This window comes from Tribolium castaneum, chromosome 5 (genome assembly GCF_031307605.1).
Source record: "Tribolium castaneum strain GA2 chromosome 5, icTriCast1.1, whole genome shotgun sequence".
Classification (NCBI taxonomy): Eukaryota; Metazoa; Arthropoda; class Insecta; order Coleoptera; family Tenebrionidae; genus Tribolium; species Tribolium castaneum.
Genome location: NC_087398.1, coordinates 10,878,245 through 10,898,659, shown reverse-complemented (window position 1 = coordinate 10,898,659; position 20,415 = coordinate 10,878,245). Strand labels below are relative to the sequence as shown.

At 33.8% G+C, this 20,415-nt stretch overlaps 3 protein-coding genes and 1 non-coding gene across 6 annotated transcripts; 1 reads left to right on the top strand and 3 right to left on the bottom strand.

Moving 5' to 3' along the window:
• Nucleotides 1–683: 683 nt before the first annotated feature.
• Nucleotides 684–10,358, bottom strand: LOC103312914 (uncharacterized). 2 transcript variants are annotated; one of them, XR_001574931.2, is made up of 5 exons: nucleotides 10,151–10,358; nucleotides 2,436–2,535; nucleotides 2,277–2,381; nucleotides 2,073–2,228; nucleotides 684–2,023 (listed from the first exon to the last, which is right to left on the bottom strand). It is a non-coding gene; the product is annotated as an uncharacterized LOC103312914 (transcript). The 2 variants fall into 2 exon arrangements; XR_010334147.1 differs by lacking the exon at nucleotides 10,151–10,358 and adding an exon at nucleotides 2,590–3,282.
• Nucleotides 5,027–6,312, bottom strand: brn (brainiac). The gene has a single exon (XM_967575.4). It carries the CDS (start codon nucleotides 6,244–6,246, stop codon nucleotides 5,179–5,181), a length of 1,068 nt encoding a protein of 355 aa, XP_972668.2. The 5' UTR covers nucleotides 6,247–6,312; the 3' UTR covers nucleotides 5,027–5,178.
• On the top strand, nucleotides 6,377–11,145 carry LOC661460 (uncharacterized protein). 2 transcript variants are annotated; one of them, XM_967615.4, is made up of 4 exons: nucleotides 6,377–7,318; nucleotides 7,364–7,952; nucleotides 10,668–10,785; nucleotides 10,867–11,145. In XM_967615.4, the coding sequence occupies exons 1-4, from the start codon at nucleotides 6,570–6,572 to the stop codon at nucleotides 11,124–11,126; spliced, it is 1,716 nt and encodes a 571-aa protein (XP_972708.1). In that variant the 5' UTR covers nucleotides 6,377–6,569; the 3' UTR covers nucleotides 11,127–11,145. The 2 variants fall into 2 exon arrangements, with proteins under 2 accessions (XP_972708.1, XP_064212613.1); XM_064356543.1 differs by having other exon boundaries at nucleotides 6,570–7,318; nucleotides 10,668–10,811.
• A 1,328-nt stretch (nucleotides 11,146–12,473) lies between these two features.
• LOC661589 (uncharacterized) lies at nucleotides 12,474–18,066 on the bottom strand. Its single transcript, XM_008194776.3, has 3 exons — nucleotides 17,849–18,066; nucleotides 15,380–16,159; nucleotides 12,474–12,975 (listed from the first exon to the last, which is right to left on the bottom strand). Exons 1-3 carry the CDS (start codon nucleotides 17,898–17,900, stop codon nucleotides 12,833–12,835), a joined length of 975 nt encoding a protein of 324 aa, XP_008192998.2. The 5' UTR covers nucleotides 17,901–18,066; the 3' UTR covers nucleotides 12,474–12,832.
• Between the last annotated feature and the right edge of the window lie 2,349 nt (nucleotides 18,067–20,415).

The following is a 20,415-nucleotide window of genomic DNA, read 5'->3' as shown; positions in this document are numbered from 1 at the left end:
TTGCTATTTGATGTTGGACAAAATTTTGCAAAACTTTTGTGTTTTAGGTGAAAAAGTGCTTAAACGCCTCGAAAAGAGAACAAGGTTTTTGTTATTTTTTGATTTGAGTGAATTTCTGATTGCAAAAAATGCACTGAAACCATAAGAAAGTTAAAAAATCATGCAATAGTAAGCTTAATAAGGCTTATTTTTTTACTAGAAATTATAAAAAATACATAAATTTGAAGATTGAGACAGTTATGAGGAAATTCCATTTTCGGAGTCAAAAATGTGCAGAACGTCATAGAAAAGGTATAAGCAATAGCTTTTTAAAATTGAGGTTTTCATCAATTTTCCGAAGTATGATATTTTCGAATTGAAAAATCAACTTAGACGCGCTTGGAAAATTCCAAAATATTGTCTTTTGTACAGTAAGTATCATGTGTTAAAATATCTGCAAAAGGCGGTCAGGTCAGGTCAAGTCTGACCATAATTTTTCTATAAAAAATTAGAAATAAGTAAAATATGGTGTGAACACAAACAAGGGATTGTAAGAAACGTAAACGTAAACCAGACAAAAATAAATAAATAACGCAGCAAAAGTAAAAAATTCTTTTGTTTTTTTATTGGTTAAATTAGCTGAATATTACTAATTATTATTATTATTATTATTATTATTATTATTACTATTATTATTATTATTATTATTATTATTATTATTATCATTATCACTATTATTATTATTTGCTTTTCTACAACGATAATGAAACTTTAATAATTTAATAATTAGAATGTACCACAGTTCAGTGCTTAAAAAACCAGAAATCTTTAGCATCTAATTCTTAAATTTCACGACGTGAGAAAAAATTGAAGCACGTTCGACGTCAACTAACATATACAGAGTGACTCATGTTGTACGTCGGCTAGGTGTTTATGAACGCATCTTCACAACAACAGACATGATCGAGTAAATTCCTTTGACGACCTGTCATGAGTTTGATGTCCGAGTGATCCATTTTCAGGATTTCGAAAACAAGAACCGAATTCAAAGTGAATGTTACTTTTTATTCTGGGACAAGTAGTTTCTCTTAATAGGTCAAATTATTTTGTTTAATAAAATAATAAATTAACAGTAATTGGAGTAGAAGTAAATAAAGGTTCTAATTATTCCTATTATCATTACTCTAATAAATATTTTAATATGTATGTACATTATGGTAAAAGATCAAGAAGAAATTAATTTAATTAAGTATTCGGCGACAATATCAGTGAACTGGGTGATTACTTTTAATTATATGTATTCAGAGTCGTCCACCTCAGCTTCCGTCTTCTGTGGCTCAGTTATTAGTAAAGTTGGACTTTTAATATTTTGTAGACGTTATTTTTTATTATATGTATTTTAGGAAAATATTTTTGATTATACAACTTGCCCCAAAAAAGTATTATGTCACAATAATATTTTTAATGCTAAGCTAGTATTTCTTTGGGCTCATTAGGATACCTTTTTAGCTTACTACATGTCCCTATTTCTTTCAAATCGGGTCAAAAATTACATAAAAAAAAAACAAAAACTAAAAAAAATCGGTTTTACACCTTGAAATTTTAAAAATTAATAAAAAATAGAAAGTAATTTTTGACGACATTAGTACTGGGTACGTGTTGAATAATAAAAAACTTACTAAAACACAACCAATACAAATAAATCACAGGATGCCAAACATTCGAAGTTAAACATTTATACGCGATTATTCATTAACTGTTTCCAAACTACAAAAATCCCAACATTTTCTCCAAATGCACAGACTAAATGTTAATTGTTATAAATTAATCATGCATTTCAAAAAATTAATAGCTAATGTAATATGCAATTTCAATGAGAGATCTATTCATTAATAACTAGGTATTTTACATTTTTATCAACCTTATTTACAAAAATAATTCGATAAAGTGTAACGTTGGCATTTCTAGTTTTGAAACAACTAATAGGTGTTTATGAGCGCATTTTTACAACAACAGACATGATCGAGTAAATTCCTCTGACGATCTGAAAACCACCATAAATACTCTAACAGAATGAAAAATAAATTACGTACGGCCAGTCCTAGCTGGTAGTTGATGGAATAATTCTCCGTAAATTTGATTTTCCGATCTTTCATCATGTTTGTTAAAAGAATTAAATAGAGTTTTTTATTGGTTTGACTAAAATTGTACCACCGAACTTGACATAATGCCGTAATCATTTCAGTTATCTAAAACCACTTTTGATTTTATTTGGTAGAAAATCTAAAATTTATTACGATAGTTTCAGTCGATTGACCTCCCCAGATAATGGACGAAAAAGTCGTAACAGCAACAAGCGTCATGAAAGTCAGTCGTAAATAATACTCAGGAGTAAATTTTCCCTTAAAATTTGGTTATTTAAATAAACTCATCAATTTGTGTAAACAAGTACTTACAGAAAATAAATATAAAGAAAATCCAATTCCCATAAGGACGCCACAAATTGCAAACAGTGCAATTAACGTACCAATTTCTTTAGTTTTAACAATGTAGGCACTAAAATGATTATTTCTGTAATGAATAAAAATTAATACCAAGTGCTATATTTACTTGATTAACACCTGAAGTCTTTGAATGCAAAACTTTAGTTTCTTTTCGATTCCTTTTTGATAGGGTTTACTGTAAAACAGCTCAGTTTCACGTAAAGGCGTTTCCCAAAAATCAACCTCTGCGATAACTTTGTTAAATAACTGAATTTGGAAATTTGAGTGCTGAGTATAGTAGAGAATTTGGTAAGCGTGCACTACTAGCATGTGAGGGATGACAGGAAAGATTGAAGCTTTCAGAAGAATTATAAGACATGTTTTATGATTGGGAAAATATTCGTGGATGAAACGCAAAGCGAAATAAACATGAAGATCGTCCGACAGAGGTATTAGGTTGAGTATAATACCACCAATAATGAGTAGAGTATTGCAAATAACAAAAATTGTCACCATCCTGGCTTTAAACCTAATTTCGGAGTGGATTTTCTCACCACCGGAGTCTAGGGCCCAAAGGCTTATATCGTCTGGTAAAGTGTGAATAATTTTGCCTTTAAATATCGCTGATAAAATGGCAACCCCTGACTGAAATTTTTCTTTAATAAATTCAAGTAGAATTCGACTTATGTAAGTTACATAGAATGACGCAAATAAAACTGGTGCATAATCCATAAACTCTCGAATGTCGTACACATACAAAACGAAGTAAATCATCAAGAGATTTGAGCCCACTGTGAAAAACAGAAAAATCACACCTAGAAAGATTTTAACGGGCAATGGTTGCAAAATATCGGATGCGATAAATCTGATGAGTTTTAAAGAGTCATCTAAAATGCAATTACAAATACTGCACCTTTTGAATTTGTTTAAAAACCTGTCATGGGTTTGATGTCGGGGTGATCCATTTTCAGGATTTCGAAAATAAGAAACGAATTCAAAGTGAATGTTACTTTTTATTCTGGGACAAGTAGTTTCTCTTAATAGGTCAAATTATTTTGTTCAATAAAATAATAAATTAACTGTAATTAGGGTAGAAGTAAATAAAGGTTCTTATTATTCCTATTATCATTACTCTAATAAATATTTTATAAATATGAGAAATTATTTTAATTAAGTATTCGGCGACAATGTCCGTGAACTGGGTGATTACTTTTAATAATATGTATACAGAGTCGTCCAGCTGAGCTCCTGTCTTCTGTAGCTCAGTAATAACTAATTTACTAATAAGTAAAGTTGGACTTTTAATATTTTGTAGACGTTATTTATACAAGGCTTTCATCAAAAGAAGCCAGTCTCAATAACTTTCGATATTGAGCAAATCTATTTAAGTTCCATCCCTTAATCGCTAGCCACCCCTACTTTAAAATTTTAAATAACACCCCATACTATTTTAAACATTATCGGAAAGGGAAAAAATTTGCGTGTTTAATTATCAAAAAAAAATTGTCGATTAGAGATGCAATGAGAGAGTTTAAAACCAACATTAGTAACATTTTATGTTGAATTTGAACTCACGAACGAATCGAAAAAATATTTCAAAAAGTTGAAGGTGATGTCCCAAAACAGCATTATGTCATAATAATATTTTTAATGCTAAGCTATTATTATTTCTTTGTACTCTTTAGGATACATTTTTAGCTTGCTACATGTCCCTAATTTTCAAATAGGATTAGGAATTACTTAAAAAAATAAAAACCAAAAAAATGGTTTTACACCTTTAATTTTAAAAATTAGTAAAAAATAGTGTTTCTCATAAAAGTTTGACAGACTGGTAGGGAATTGAAATCATGGTTAATTTTCTTGTTGGTAGAGTATTGATATTATTATTTATAGAGCAATTTGGGAGTTTATCAACAACTTCTTTTGCTACATTTACAAAATAGCGTTAAAACTATCAGGTGACGTATTAATATTTTTACTACTATGTTACATGAATTATTGTTACTTGAGATGTAATTTGTGTCATATTCTCTTTTTGTGTTAATAATTGCTTCTCTATAATTTTGTCACATAGTTTTTAACTGTAAACTGTATACTGTAAAAGAAGTGAATCTCTCATTTTCTTTAATTGCGCGTAAACCATTTTAGTTCAACATTCTTGTTAATAGTTGTTCTGCGTTTCAATGGGAAAATATTAAGACTGTACACAAAATTTGTCAAAACTTTTCTTCTACAGATATATTTCTTGAGTTAATAAGTGCCAACTGGCAACTGCAAGTGCATTATAAAGATCACCCAATCCCTGAAAATGGATTGGTCTAGTTGTAATTGTTATTGGTTTTGCTGTAATATCAATAAGACTACTTCTTTATGATCTGACAACTCTAATAAAAAAATTGTCATTACTATTTGTTATTTATTGTATTCTCTTTGATATGTGTATTAAAATCAAAGGACTGGATTAGGTTCTTGAACAATATATCGTTTGTTGTTGTTGTTTATTTATTATGATGATGGTAAGGATGTGTGGTAAATCAAGGTTAATAAAGATGTTTTAACAAAAGTAAACATGATATGTTTATTAAACATAAATAACTTAACAGTGGGTAAATCAGTCCTAGTGGCTTGTGATTTTGCAATTGAATTGGCAACATTGTTTATTCAGTGTTGCCAATTTAACTCTGGAATCACAAGCTTGACATTTTTTATTTACAAATTATGCACTATTTTTGGCCCTTTGCTGCGTCCAAACCTTGACAAGTTCAAACGGATCCCCATAGCCATGTGTGGCCACCAAATACTTATAGTCCTCGAAATTATAACCCAACTTATTAAAATAAAACTGATCACAATGATATGGCTCGATTTTACATTTATACGCCAACAAACCGACATAAATATCGTCGAATTTGAAATGTTTTGTATAGAAACTGGCGTAGTACATATCAAGGAGGGCCTCCCTCGACACCACATACGCCCCTGCGGTCACATAAGGGGGCCACATGTCGTACGGATACTCGCTCAAAGACACGTACCACTTACTGGTCCTATGTCTGTGAGGGGCTGACACAAAGACAAACCCCGCGTAAAGGCGCACATTGACGTCCAAATCAAAATCATACTGGTGCAGTTTTCGCTGCTTGGCCGGCTCGAGATAATTCGGATAAGCGGTCGGGTTCCGGATAAAGCGCAACAAATTTTTCGTCGAAACGTAATAATCATCGTCCACAAACATGTAAAAACGCGCGTTGGGGCAAAACCGCGCCGCCCAAGTGAAACCCATCATGGTCTTATACGTATTGTTGTAATAATCGTCCGTGAAATTAGCCTGGACTATGTCCTTATAACTCTCAAACTCCTTTCTGATTTTAAGTTGCGAAGTCGCGTCGCTGCGCTCACCCAACAGGAAAACCGTCCGGATCTCCACGTCGGAAAAGCGGTGCTCGAAGCCCCAGCTGCTGCGGATCGCCAATCGGCGGTCGAAGTGCTCGGGGGCCGACTTCACCAAAAAAACCAGCCGCAAGTTCTCCACGTTTTTGCACTTGTTGGAACTTGATTTGGCGAAGCGGAAATTGTAGGTGTTGATCGGGGGCACTTTGGGGGTCGCGTTCGAGCGAAGTTGCTGCACCAGCTCCTCAATGTCCCCATCGTAGGGGTAGCGGAAGTGGTGCTTGAACTCGGACTCGAACAAATGGGTGAACACTCCGAAGTAATACAAGACGGTTAAAAAACACGCTCCGTACGCAAGGGTCTTGATTTTGCGGGCGGTTAACATGTTCGACATAATTAAATAATTAAATTAAAACCGGCTACATTGTAACGGAAGTTGGGTTATGTTTACACTGATTTGTCAAAATCATGTGCCCTCAGACACAGTTTTTTTACTCGTAATCGTAATAAAATTATAACAATTCGATAATTACTTAATACGTGCTTGAAGCACGTTTGTCGCCTAATTCAAGACTTTGTAATTTTTTGACCATATAAAACAAAAAATAAAATTGGAACTATCTAATGGCACAACAATGACAGCATGACTTAATCTTACTTTTTTCGTACCTAACCTCAATAATTTTTTTAAGAAACACTTTTTAGGGGCCCTTTCCAATGGTTTTGGCCCTTGTCAATTTCACACGTTACTTTCCGCTGCGCCACATCAACCGCTACGTCTGTGCGATGAACCAAGCCTATTTGAGACACTTAACCGAGTCAGACAGGTTCGAGCTGACTTTCCAGTACGTAGACCCCACAGGTCGTATCAACCGCCAGTTTAATTTCTGTCGCCAAATCACCGAATCTGCCACTACCTTCACCCAACGTGTGGCCACAAACATCGAAAAAATCGTCAAGAAAAAAGCAAAAAACGCCCCCACAAGTTCCCCCGTTCAAGTCTCACTCACAGTGAACGGAAGTCCGGTATCCGACGAAACGACGCTTTGCAAGGATATTTTTAGTGAGCAAAACAGCGTCGTTTTGAGCGTGTGTGAGCAGGAGTTTAAAGTGGTGATAAATTCGCCTTGGATCAGCGGTGTGGTGCTCCCTAGCTCGATTCTGGCCGGCTTTCCGGTCTACCCCACGAAGTTTGAAAGCATTTACACCGATAAAACCAAATCCGAGTTTAACTGGTTCAAATCGAGTGATAAAAATAAGTGGAGTTTAGTGGGGACCGGTTTTGTGTACAACACAAACAATAGCGACATTGGGGCCTATTTGAAACTGAGCTGTGTGCCGAAAAGCGGTGACTTGGTGGGGCCCGCGGCTGAGGCCATTTCACCTGTGCAAGTCCAAGCCTGTCCTGGATTTTGTCCATTTGAATCGAGACACCAATTCACCAAAGAAAAATGTTCAGGGGATACGTGCGTCACTTTTTGCAATTTTCAATAAGACAGTATTTTTTTTAGGTTTAGAGTAGTGTCCTATAATATTTTGGCAGATTTATATTGCGATTCCGATTTCACGAGAGAGGTTTTGCACCCTTATTGCCCGCCTTACGCCCTTGCTATTGATTACAGAAAGCAGTTGTTTATCAAAGAAATAACTGGGTATAACGGTGATTTAATTTGCTTGCAAGAAGTCGATCGGAAAATCTACAACTACGACCTGCAGCCCCTTTTCGAGCAATTGGGTTACGATTCTGATTTTTGCATAAAAAGGGGTTCAGTGGCCGAAGGACTGGCTTGTTTCTACAATAGGGAGAGGTTTAAGTGTTTGGAGACGTTTCGTTTAGTTTTGTCGGATGAATTGAATACGAATTCGTTGTTTTCGGATATTTGGGCAAAAATCGAAGGAAATAAAAATTTGACTGAACGCATTTTGAATAGGTCTACTGTTCTTCAAGTAAATATTCTTGAATCGCTGGAAAATGATGAGGTTTTGGTGGTTGGAAACACGCATTTGTATTTCCATCCAGACGCCGATCATATCAGGCTATTACAAGGGGCTGCGATTATCAGATATTTGGAACATTTGATGGACGAGTTTAGGAATAAAGTGAGTCGTTGAAAGATTAATAAAAACAAGCAATAGATATTTGTATATTAAGGGAGGAAATGCATATGTATTCTCTCCTGAAGATGAATTAATCATATGAGGGAGAGAAGAGGCTTTCCTCCAGTGATACACATGACTTTTTCGATCGTTTTCCACCTTCCAACTATTTCATGAGAGTACGTTATTTCTTCCCGAAGGAGGAAAGTACTTTCCTCCCTCGTACGGTGGACAAAATAAGTTTAATTAAACCAAATATGCTAAAAAACAAACATGGAATTTGATTCCGAGAGTTTCTGTACCGCCAAAAAATCACTTAATAAGGCTATTTAACAAATCGGTATGTTTAATTTGCATATCTGGCACCATTCAACATTAAAAAGCCGGATGAAAGTCAATAAATTATAGTAATTTATTCTTCTTAAAAAAATAAACAAAAAAGGATTAAATTCGTAACATACTTTTGTAAAATCCTGCTTCGATTATTCGAATAATATAAGAGAGATTTTATCAGAAAAAGAATTATTAGTCCATCAAAATATAAGCAATTTATAAAAAAAAACAGATTGAGGGTCGGTTTCATAAACAAAAAATAAATCGTCAGTTATTTCACCAATAATTTTTATTTATTTGTTAAAGGGTAATTACGAAGAAGCACAATTGCGATAATGTTTATGCTTTTCAAACGAGTTAAGTAAGATCAGTACACTAAAAAATATGTGACATTATTTATAAAAAAGACTGAAAGATGGTTTTGCAATAACTTTAAGCGAAAAAACAATTACAGAATCGTAATGATTACTACGGGGTTTTAAACGAAATTTAATGTAGTTTCCTTAATACGGCTTCTTTTTTTGCATAAATTTCCGTTTAAAAGTTCATTTCAATTTTTGTAAAATAAACCATGGATCTAAAAATATTAGGAAAGTTATAAAACAGTATACAGTATTTCATTAGCTGAATTAAATAGTGGGGCCTAAGTGCACCGGTTTGGCTTGACAAAGCTAAGCTTTGTGGATATAAATAATATTATTTAAATAAATTGAGCTCCACCGTGGCATTTTATCTGTTCGCCAAATGCCTGTCAATTACGAGTAGTTGTCAAGTTTATAAATACGTGAAAATGTTGCGATTTTTTTATTTCTGCTTTGAAGGGTGAAATAATGTCTCTATCACCTCTTTATCAACCATGCCATCAGCCAATTTAGGTTCTCTTCCGCCTTCATCTCTATTTTTTGGCAATATTGCATAAAACTGCTGTTGCAACAATTACGTATTGTGCCAAAGTATTCTCAATTTTTAAGCGACAACAAGAAGTTTTATTGAATTTTATTTCGTTAAAAATATTATTTGAAGCAATTGAACTAATTTTTTCATTATACAAATCACGAATAACGCAATTTGTCATCGATCCCTTTTCAAATAGTGCAATAAATTACGTGTGGTTTAGTTTAAACCAAGCTTTAGACAATTTTAAACTGCACTTATTTACAACGCACTTGAATTTTTTTTGAGTTTCTGGTGGGTTTCCTTGGCTCAAAATTTGTCGCTGGGACTTAACTTAACACAGAATTATTTTCTTATACAGAAACTCACAATTTGTTCTCTAGTTCACTCCAAAAAATTCAAATACGCTGTCAAAAATTCTTTGAAATGAAATGGGATTTAAGCAGAGCTTATATTTTACGCCGTAAGTCTTAGTCATGAATAGAAGGGTATTAGCAGAAAGAAAAACAACTGTCTTGTCCAAATAATTGAATTGTGAAATATCTACAATGCGAGATAAAGTGTAAACTTGTTCAATCTACTTCAAAGACCGTCTATTGTTTATAGGCAATTTTTACGAGTTTCATTATTTTTGGACTTCCTTACTATCACAGCTAATAAATAACTAGTATTCAGTGAAGGGCCAATAATTGTGAGATTGACTTTTGTTCGCCTAAATCCGAAATAACGCATTTTCATAAATTAGTACAGAGTGAACTTGAATTCACTACACATATTTAATCGTGGGTACAGTGACAACATGTGTTTCCTAATTTTTCGCATGTTTCTTATCTTTGAAAGTGGGGTAAAACCCCCTTCAGGAACCCCAATTACGACGCCTGTAGGCAACTATCAGCACAGATATGAAGAGATTTCAGTACCCACAAAAAACGAAAACAAATTTGAACTTGAAATTGGAGTAACACCTGACCTACCTTACATTAAAAGGTGTCGTGACTATTGAGCAATTCTGGAAATTCGATACATTTTTGCACCAAGCACTCGCACTAATTTACACGTTGGAATAAATCTTGCGGTAACAACGCTCGTATTATTTCTATCTGGTAGATATTGGAATATTTTTACGACACAAGGCACGGTACCAAGTTCAAACACAACCCCGCAAAGACACACTGACCTTATCATTTAGTAAGCGGCGATAAAAAAGGGTAGGTATTTCAATGACAAATCGTCTTTTTTGCAAAGATTTTTTTGTCGAAACTTACCTTGTTTATTCCCACAATTTTATCCCAGTGGCGTTTTGACTGAATTTAAAAAACGTTTAATTCATTAATTCACTGAAATGGAAATTTCCCAATCCAGCTTTGTAATCTATTTATATCAAGGAGTTACAGCTTTTAACATGTGTAGTGAATTCAGTTTCACCCGTATTAGAAGACTCGAAAACGAAATTCTCTGATGAAAGCACCAATAAAAAATTTTTTTTTGTAGTATAAGAAGCGACTCTCTTTGATACTTTGTGGCGACTTCAACAGCACCCCTGAGTGTGGCATTTACCAGTTATACACCACTGGACACGTCCCCGAAGACCACATCGACTTCAAAAGCAGTAAATACCTATTTCATGCGATAATAGCACAATTTGTTATTTAACAAAAATTTCGAAATGGGCGTAAATAATTGATTTCAGATGCCGAAGAGGCCATCAAGGTGCCCCTCAGCCAGAGCTTGCGGCTGTTCAGCGCTTGTGGGACTCCAAAATACACCAATTTCACGGCGGGTTTCGCCGATTGCCTCGACTACATTTACTTCGAATCGAAAAATTTCGAAGTGGTCCAAGTGGTGCCATTCCCCTCCTTGGAGGAACTGAACCAACACACGGCTCTCCCCAGCATCGTGTTCCCATCCGACCACATTTCGCTAATCTCTGATTTAAAGTGGAAGAAATAAAATAAAAAATAATCGGGCAGTGGGTTTTTTATTGCACTAACATCGTGTAACGCCCCCTTTGTGAAGAAATCAATCATGCTAACGGCCCCGAAAAGCAATGCGAAGAACACCCCGAACATGATGAGCAAAAACGAGACGTAAAATATGAGCAAGAGACCTGAAAAATTCAGTGAGGTTTGGGACAGTTTTTGGACAATTGATACAAACACCAGCTTTTGGGGCTGCGGTTGCAAGCGGTGCCTTCCTCCCAATTGAACAAGTATCTCCTGACTGCTTCCCATTTGGGGATTTTCTCGGGCTTGCGTTGGAAATAAAACTCGCTTTTGGTGCTAGTGGTGCTCGGGACGTTTCTCAAAAAGCGCATTTTGACAACAATGAAGTAAAGCAACTTTATTAAAAGTAGGTCGGTTCTTTCGTGAGCGAGTTTTTGTTAATCACAGGACGCTTCGCGTACGTCTTTATGCAGAAAACCATAAGAACCATCGTGCCGTAGAAAAGGCACAGGATTAAAGCAACAAATAGCGGGTAAAACGTCATTATGAAAACTGAAAAATTTTTTTGCAACTTAAGTACGGAGGACTATAACTTAGGAGGCGAAACGAGATACAAAATCGCAAATTTACCATAAATTTTTTGTATTATGTTTACGTCTTACGATTGAGAATTTATTGCTCTACTTTTATTTATTTATTTGTTATATATTAACCGTTGGACAAGTACAACCATTTTTTCAAATTCATTGCTCTAAAAACTTCGGCGGTAATGTAACAACTGCGCTCTCTGGCGGCGTTAGTGGAACTATCGAGGACGGGAACGTTTTATTTGTACGTCGTTTCACATCCTAATCTTTAGATATCCGTAAACTTACGCCAACTTGTGCCAGTCCTGAAACAAACCGTCCGGTCCTCGCCGTTCCAGAAAAACAACTTGAAGGACTCCCATCGTGAGAGCCTGAGTGTAGCGTTTGATCTGCGTAAGTGGTCGAGCTCCTGATTGGTCAAAAGAGACAAATCGCGCGAACTTTGCGGCCTGTCGGAGTGCCGCAGCTCCTTGTGCGAGCTTCTGGACATTTTTGTTGTGACAGCGTTGTCAAGGAGAAAACAAAGTTCAACGAACAAGTAGTGTTTAATTTAAAAAAAAATCGACAAAATTATTCCTAATATCACAATTGAAACAGCAGCACAAAAATAATACTCACGCGGACTATTTAAAACACGACAAATTTTTCATCGGTATGTAATCCTCTTCTCTTTTAGTTTGCGCAAACCTAAAAAAACGCCAGGTATTAAAATCATAACAACGAAAACACTCCACAAGCACAGGATGCAGGAAAATAAAAACAAAGTCTTATCCCAGAAAATTTATTAACGTTTGCACATTGCAACATTACATTTTTTAATTCGCTGTCACAGCCTATACATTTTTCAGCCATACCAAATCTTCACTTACCTAAATCTGGAATTTGGTATTACTAATATAATTAAATAAAAAAACTTCTACAGTTTGAGAAAACAGGACCTATTGATTGACATTAACTTACACATAATGTAGGAATCCAATTTAAACAAACCGACTTCAAACTTAGAAGAATGACACAAAACGAGACGGATACTAATTTAAAAGCAAAGAAAACACGTACAAAAAAAACTTAATTGAGTACACTGACCCGTCGTACATAAGCAGCGGTGGAGTGTTTTAATTATAACTCACATGGAGAGATAACCGCGTGCTTGCGATCGTCTTCTTCCGATCAAGTAGGCGATGAGTACGATGATGACCAATGCGGCGAGGGCACAACCTACTGCGATTGGGACCACGTCGGGGGTTTCAGACCCCTGGCAATCCAGAGCTACACACAAAAATCGGATTAGTTCGACCTTCGCCCAGTTACCGTCAAACCGATTTAGAAATGATCCAATCACTCGATGGCCGCGAAAATCGCATCAAACGGTGTCACACGTGATTTGATTTTTCATAATTATCGCCAGGAAATGCGATAGTGGTATTCTGATGTCACTAAATATCGCCGTCGAAAACAAACATAAACTCTATACAGAATGATTCAAAATATCAGACCAACTCTTTTTAGTTGTTTCCTTAGCAACCGTTTTAATTGTTCTTTTGTTTCCAATGATGTCAAATTTATTTTATTATCTGCAAATTTATTAAATGAATACCGTAAATCACTAATCGGTGATTTTTTAACCCGAACTGTTTAATGTTACAAGTTATAAGACTTGTTGTTTCCGCTAGTTCAATTTAAAAAAAAATATCTCGTAAAAAAGTCTCAAACAATTTTTTTAACTTAGTTTGAGGACCTTTACGTCCAGCCAAGAGATGGTCTGTAATTTTGGAATCACCCTGTACTTAAAAATTGATTGGAAAACAAATAAAAAAATTTAAAAAGAAGAAGTGTTTCAGCCACAACAAATCGTGGATTATAAAATTAATTCAAGACTGTATCACTAGATGACAACTGAATGGAATAAAACTAAAATACCGAATTAAATTTCCTGTTTAATCACATGCTACTGATACATTTTTATCACTTGGACTCGACAATGCGAAATATTTGTTTAAGATTTAAATAATAAATATTTAATTGCGGATAAAAATTTATGTGCTTCATTTGGCACACTTAGATATGTTTATCTGAACCAATTCATGAAGAATTCTTTTGTTTGTTTTTTTATTTATTTATCCAAAATAATTAAAACACGAATTGATAGCATCCTGGAAATTGTATTTTATCACCATGAAGGTTATTACACTTTAATAAGTAAATATTAATTATTGCATATTACCGCCGAACATCTGTTTTTATTAGAAAAACAAACTTAACCGTTTTACAAATAAACTAATTTAATTATCGGTTTCAAATAGCTGTGAAAAATAAGACAATTTCCGTTTCAACCAACACTGAAAAGGCGCTCGATTTTCGCATTGGCGTCGCGACGCCAACGTCATTTCCTTTTAATTGCACCTTGTCACTGCATCCAATGTTTAGTGAAGCAAAATAACTGTGTCAAGTTCAAATTCAATTTATCGTGAGTTTAATGGAAAGTTTGGGCAAAAACAGATTAGTTAACACGCGCAATATATTTTATCAAAATAACTTTGAGCAATAGCATAATTTGTAAAAGTAAACACGGAACGATTTTTGTTTGACTCGTCGGCAATTTGCGATTTTTTTAATTGCAAATCGGGCTATTTCGTAATTTTGTTCAATCCAATTTATTATTATCTGCTGCAGATTGACCATTTCATTGCGAAACAGTCACAAAAGAAAAAGAATCCGAGAACCCCGATTATAAAACAAGTGATCATAAATTATTTACTAATTATCATTTCTGGTTTATTTCTTAATTAATTTTTATTGTTATACCTACTGTTTGTGAATAATTATTTTAAAAACGTGTTTCACGGACGTTGAAATAATGTGAAATTCGTCACGTTCCCATATTTTAATTTTTGCCAAACTCGGATTACATAAACAAAATTATTTTAGAGGAAAAAACATGCATTCAATATAACTGAAAATAAGTTGGCAAAACGGAGTATCTGAAATATTCAGTATAGATTATTTTAACATAATTATTCAATGTTGCCAATTTAAAATTGCAAAGATAAAAATGCATGAAGTCTGATTTTATATAGTCACCACACGTTTTTATTCGTTTTTTCTCAAACTGAGTAAAATTTACTCAACTTATTGGTACTTATCTAACATAGTTTTTGACAAGTCATTTTTTTGTTAAAATTTTTATTTGTATGGATTTATTTAAAATATCACAGCCCTTTGGTATAAATGAATATTTTTTTTGTATTTTGAAGTGCCTTCTATAATTTTCAAAATTGTCAACTGTCAAAATATAAGGTTAATATGATTTTTCAAAACTGGTAACTCAGTTTTTTCAAACAAAACGATCCCATTTTCTTAACGGCAATCGAAACAACATCGACATTTATGATGACTTTTATCAATGGTTGCCATCTCTTACAGTTTTTGAAATAATCAAGGACTACTTTGTAATTTTCATAGTTTATCATTAATCATTTATCAAGTAGGCCTTGCAAAATGGTAACAACAATTGTAAAATTTCAACATCTTATTTAGTTTTTAGCTGATCCATTATCAGCCTGTATACCGGCAATAAATTCCCATTTAATTTAATTTTTAACCGATCAAACATTAATATAAGAAAATTTTCTGCTTGCGAAATTGTTAAATTCGCTTAAAGAATTGGACTCACCTTCATCAAACTTGGTGCTGGTGCTGTTCTTAAAGGCTTGAACTTGCAGCTGACTGATCCTCAATTCGCCTCCGAAGTCCTTTCCATTGGGCACCGACGTCAAATTCAACGCCTGTTCTTTGGCACACTTGTAGGAGTTGCTAACAGGCGTGGAGAACTCATCTTTGGCATGTGCCAAAACGTAGATTGTGTTATTTAATCCCGGAATAGTGACATTCAACATGACAATAACCGATTGAAGATCATACTTTTTACTATCATTACTCTTCTTAAAACTGAAGTTAATCGTATTGGCTGGCCCGAAAATCAAAGTAATATTTTCCATGGTTTTTCCACAAGCGCCTCGCGATTTCGCCTCTGATGTGATCTTGATCGGGAAAGTTTTACTCGCATTATTCACTTTGTAGTGAAGATCGATTTCGAGGGCGGCTTCAAGGACTAGACAGATTTTGTCGGTGTTGGTGTAGTTGACTGTCCATTTACCAACTGGGTTAACGGGTGTTGGGGTGGTTGGTTTGGCGGTAGTGGTTGAAGCTGTGGTTGGTTTGGAAGTGGAAGTAGTTGTTGGTTTTGCAGTTGTAGGAGTGGTTGTTGGTTTGGACGTGGTGGTGGTGGTGGTGGTGGTGTTTGGTGGTTGGGGTGGAAATGTGCTGGTGGGAGCAGTGGTTGGTGTTACGGTGATGGTTATTGGTGGTACGATAGTTTTGTTCGTAACTGGGGTTCCTGAACCACTTGTAGAGGAACTTATTACAGGTCCAGGGACTGGAATTATTTTGTCATCTGCAAAAAAAAATATTTTACAGTGGTATTGCGTTTTACATCAGGTCATGTTACAAATACAAACTCTTTCATACTTCGACTGCAGATAAGTGTCTTGAAATTTTCCATGTTTTATTAGAAAACAATATTTTAATGGGTGACTTAAATATTAATTTATCAAAACCTGATCGCAATAAAAAATTTATCTTTAATAAATTCGTTTGAAATAATTTCTAGTGAACCAACTAGTCACTCTGGATACTGAGTCACTTACTGATGTAATCTGTTTGTCCCACAACTTAAGATATGAAAATAACAATACTCTGGACGCTCTCAAATTGTACGAACCATAATTGTAGCTGTAATGACGAAAGTGTCATTTTGCTAAAAATTTAAAAATATAGGTTTAAACAGTTTTGCAATTGACGCTGTTTGTTGTACACCTTCTATGATTCAATTCAATTTCGATAAAAAATTGAGTTTTTCAATTCATGTATCTATTTTTTTTTTATTTTAGACATGTGTCTAAAGCGGGTCTAAAATTACACTTCCCTTTCAGAACATTTTCGATCTCTTGGTATAAAAGCAATTTTTCTTATTTAGCTCCGACACAATTGAAATTAAATTATTAAATATTTACAGATATCACCAAGTCGTTTAGAAAAAAAAAGTGCAATGTACTCAGTAATGTTTCTATGTAGTTTATTATAGGGCCAGTGAAAGATAGCAGTTAACTGCTCCCTTTTAAAAGCTTTTTTGTAAATGTATCTTTATATTTACAATAAAGTTTATTATCATTATAAACAATCGAAACCAACAAAAATCCTGAGTATTTCATTTTAATAAACACTTCCTGTCTACAGACTATTAAACTTGAACTCTTATCTTGGTATCCAGGCGACGCATTATCATTTATCAACAAATTAAATACACATTACCATAACCTTACAATTAAATAAAAAAGATAAAATGCCGAGAAACTCTTCCTCATAAAGAACTATTCCTTAACATTTTTGAAAAAGGAAATGTCAAACTTGACGTCTGATACGGCTAATGCAATCATACCAACTTCTAACACCAACTTTAGTAAATGGTTGTTACTATTATTAGTGGGTTTTTGTTGTTTTTAAACCCCATATTTGTCAACAATAAAAAATGACATTGACATGTTAATCATTACCAACTGTATGTTTTTAAATTATTAATTTCTTATTATTCATGTTTGAGTGGGCGTATTGCACAATTAAATTCCCATCATTCGCTTTATTTAGTTTTATATCTGTGACAACGAACACAACGGAAAAAAGGGGACTTCCCCGAATTTGTTTGCCATTGATAGCACAAAACCAGCGCGTCGCAAAAAACAATCAGAATAAAAACCTCATCCTCGAACACAAGTGACCTCCATTTAACATTCGCCCAATAATCATAGAAAATTATTATGATAATGATAATAATAATAATAATAATCATGACAGTCACATAATGGCGCATTCTTTTGTTTTCAATTATACCAACCCTTGGCTCGAAAAACCCGGAAGCCCTAAAACGTGCTAGAACATTCCACCCCAAGGTCGCCCCCACGATCATGTAAACCCCCATTTTCGAGGCGATGACTTGTAAATTTGGTTTTGTAACCTCAAGGGCCTCCAAAGACAAAACGGAAACGTTTGTTTGGCGGCCAACATGATCGCTATTTTTGCCACTTACCTCCAAGTGCTAAACAGAGGAAAGATAGAAAGATGAGATGAGTAATTCCCATGGTTTCGGGGCGTATTCACGTACTATTTAATTAATATCAAGGGACAATAACACTGATTTGAGTGTTAAAAAGAACACAATGTCACTGATTATAATAATGCACAGCTTACTACGAATCGGAACAGTGGATGTTTGACATTTTTAACCGGCGACCTCTGGTAGTCGCGACTCGGATTAAACGAAAAATGCGCCAAAAAAATTGAGAAATTATTGCAGGGAATTTACTTATTTTTGTAATATTTCTTTAAAACAAACACAAAAAGGCTTAATTGTAAGAAGGCGGTTATAAATCTGAGAGTGATAAGAAAAGTTGTGCCAAGGTGCATTACTGGTTGCATCACAGCAGGAGCCAATTTAAACAAGCGATTCTTAAAAAAATAAAAAATAAAATAATACAGAGTGATTCACACAGAATAATAAAATAAAGTACATTTTGCACACTTTGAATCAAATTTATAATTTTTTTTAAAAGTCAGACTGAAATTGATAGACATCGTCTACAAAAACTTTTTTTTAAAGTCGCAAATTTGCAAAAATGTGTTGGTAATGTGTAATCGAGAATGTAGTTAGGCTCCTTATTCCTCGTAAATCGCCCTGTAAAAATATTTTAATAAAACATTGAGACAAACAATTAAGCCACTACTTTTTTGCAGACGCTGCGTTGAAAAAAATGGCAATAAAAAAAATAAAGGAACCTATATCATATTTTGAGTTCATAGTTAAATTTTGTATTTTGGGGTAAAATGGAGCAACATACTAAGAGTTTCTTAAAGGTTTTTCGGGCTCAAAATTTGTCGCTGGGATTTAGTTTAATACATAATTCTTTCTTTATACAGAAACCCTCAATTTGTGTTTTATTTCACTCGCGCTGTTACAAAAAGAACTATAAACTGAATTGTTTTTTATAGTGAATACCAAGTTAAAGTACACATGTACGAATTTTTTTTTGGCAGTGAAAATGTAGATATCTCTCTTAATTCTTGAGAGAAATATTATTTTAAACAATAATGGACTATAGAGAGTATTTGGAAAAAATGAGAAAGGAAGACAGAACTGACAGAAGAAGCGATGAGGAACTGCAGGTAAACAAAAAAAGAGATTGGTAAATAAAAAACAAGAGGGACGATTAAGCAGAAACAACAGAGAATTGAAGACAACAAAACTAAACCAAGAAGAAGGAAGAGGAAAGAAGATAGTATAGAGAACAGCGATACACAAACCAGTAACAAGAAAGAAAGAAGGCAGAAGATAGATACTGGAAACTAGAAACCACTACAAGATAGAGCATAAAATAAAAAATAAATCGTAGAAAATAATAGTAATAAGATACAGGGTTAGTCAATTATTGGTAATTTCTGACCAATAGCTTTGTTGTATTGTAAGTTTATCTCGACAGTTTTGCTAAATGTTTTGTAAATCAAACAAGTGGTAAGTACATTTTTGGGTACATCCTGGAACATGCCAGAAATAACTCATAAATAATTCATCCTGTAGAAAGGTGAAAACTGAAAAGAAAAAACAGAAAACAGAGAGAGGGTAGGAACTAGGGAATAGACTACAGGAAGACAGAAAATTGAGCAAATCAGAGAAACATTTTTTGCACTTACGACACTTTTCACCTCTTTGTAATTTACTTAAAATTTCAAAAAACTTGTAATGATTTCATTTTATTGAACAAGTTTTTGACCAATTCGTTAAATATTAACTATAAGTTAACGTTAACGATTTTTTGTCGATAGGTGTATTTTGAATTAGTGCATTAATTAATTAATTAATTAATCAATTAATTAAAGTGCCTAATTAAATTTTCGAGAAAACAGGTCGTTGATTTTTAATTAGTATTTTAATATGGAGGGGTTGTTGGCTTATGTTTGGTAGAATTGTAAATTACTTCCACAGAAGGTCTCCATCAGGGTGACGCGGTTTCCAAAATTTTCAGGCCTGGATTCCCATTTATTTAATCTGTTTACTGTAAATAAAGAATCTTAATCTTTTTCACAGAAATATGGAAAACCGAACATTCCCGATGAATAATATCAAAATTTTTAATTTAATTCTATCATTTTTTTTCGATTCAAATTTTTGCAGAATGATTTTGTTTCGCACTTTTGATCAATTGCTGCAAAAAACAGCCGATGTAATTTTTTTGTCAAAAAGTTTTTTTTCTTTTTTATAGTACAAATAAATTAATAGAGCAATACTTGTTTTTTCTAGCGAGATTGGATATCAGTTCAGTGAAGTATTTTATTTAATATTTTTTTTTCTCTTCTAAAGAGTGCCAAACTTGACGAAGCCTGTATAAGAACTTTTTTTTGTTATTTATTGATTTTTTTATTGATGTAATTTTTTGTTAAAACTTATTTTTTTTTGTTTTCGTTTATTAATATTTAAAATTGGTATATTTGAATAAATATTTCGGCCAACTTTTGTATTTTTTTGGATTTTTTCTTGGATTTTGCTTTTTTGTAGTCAGTATCACTGTATAAAAAAACCAAGGTATAAGTAAATTTAGTCAG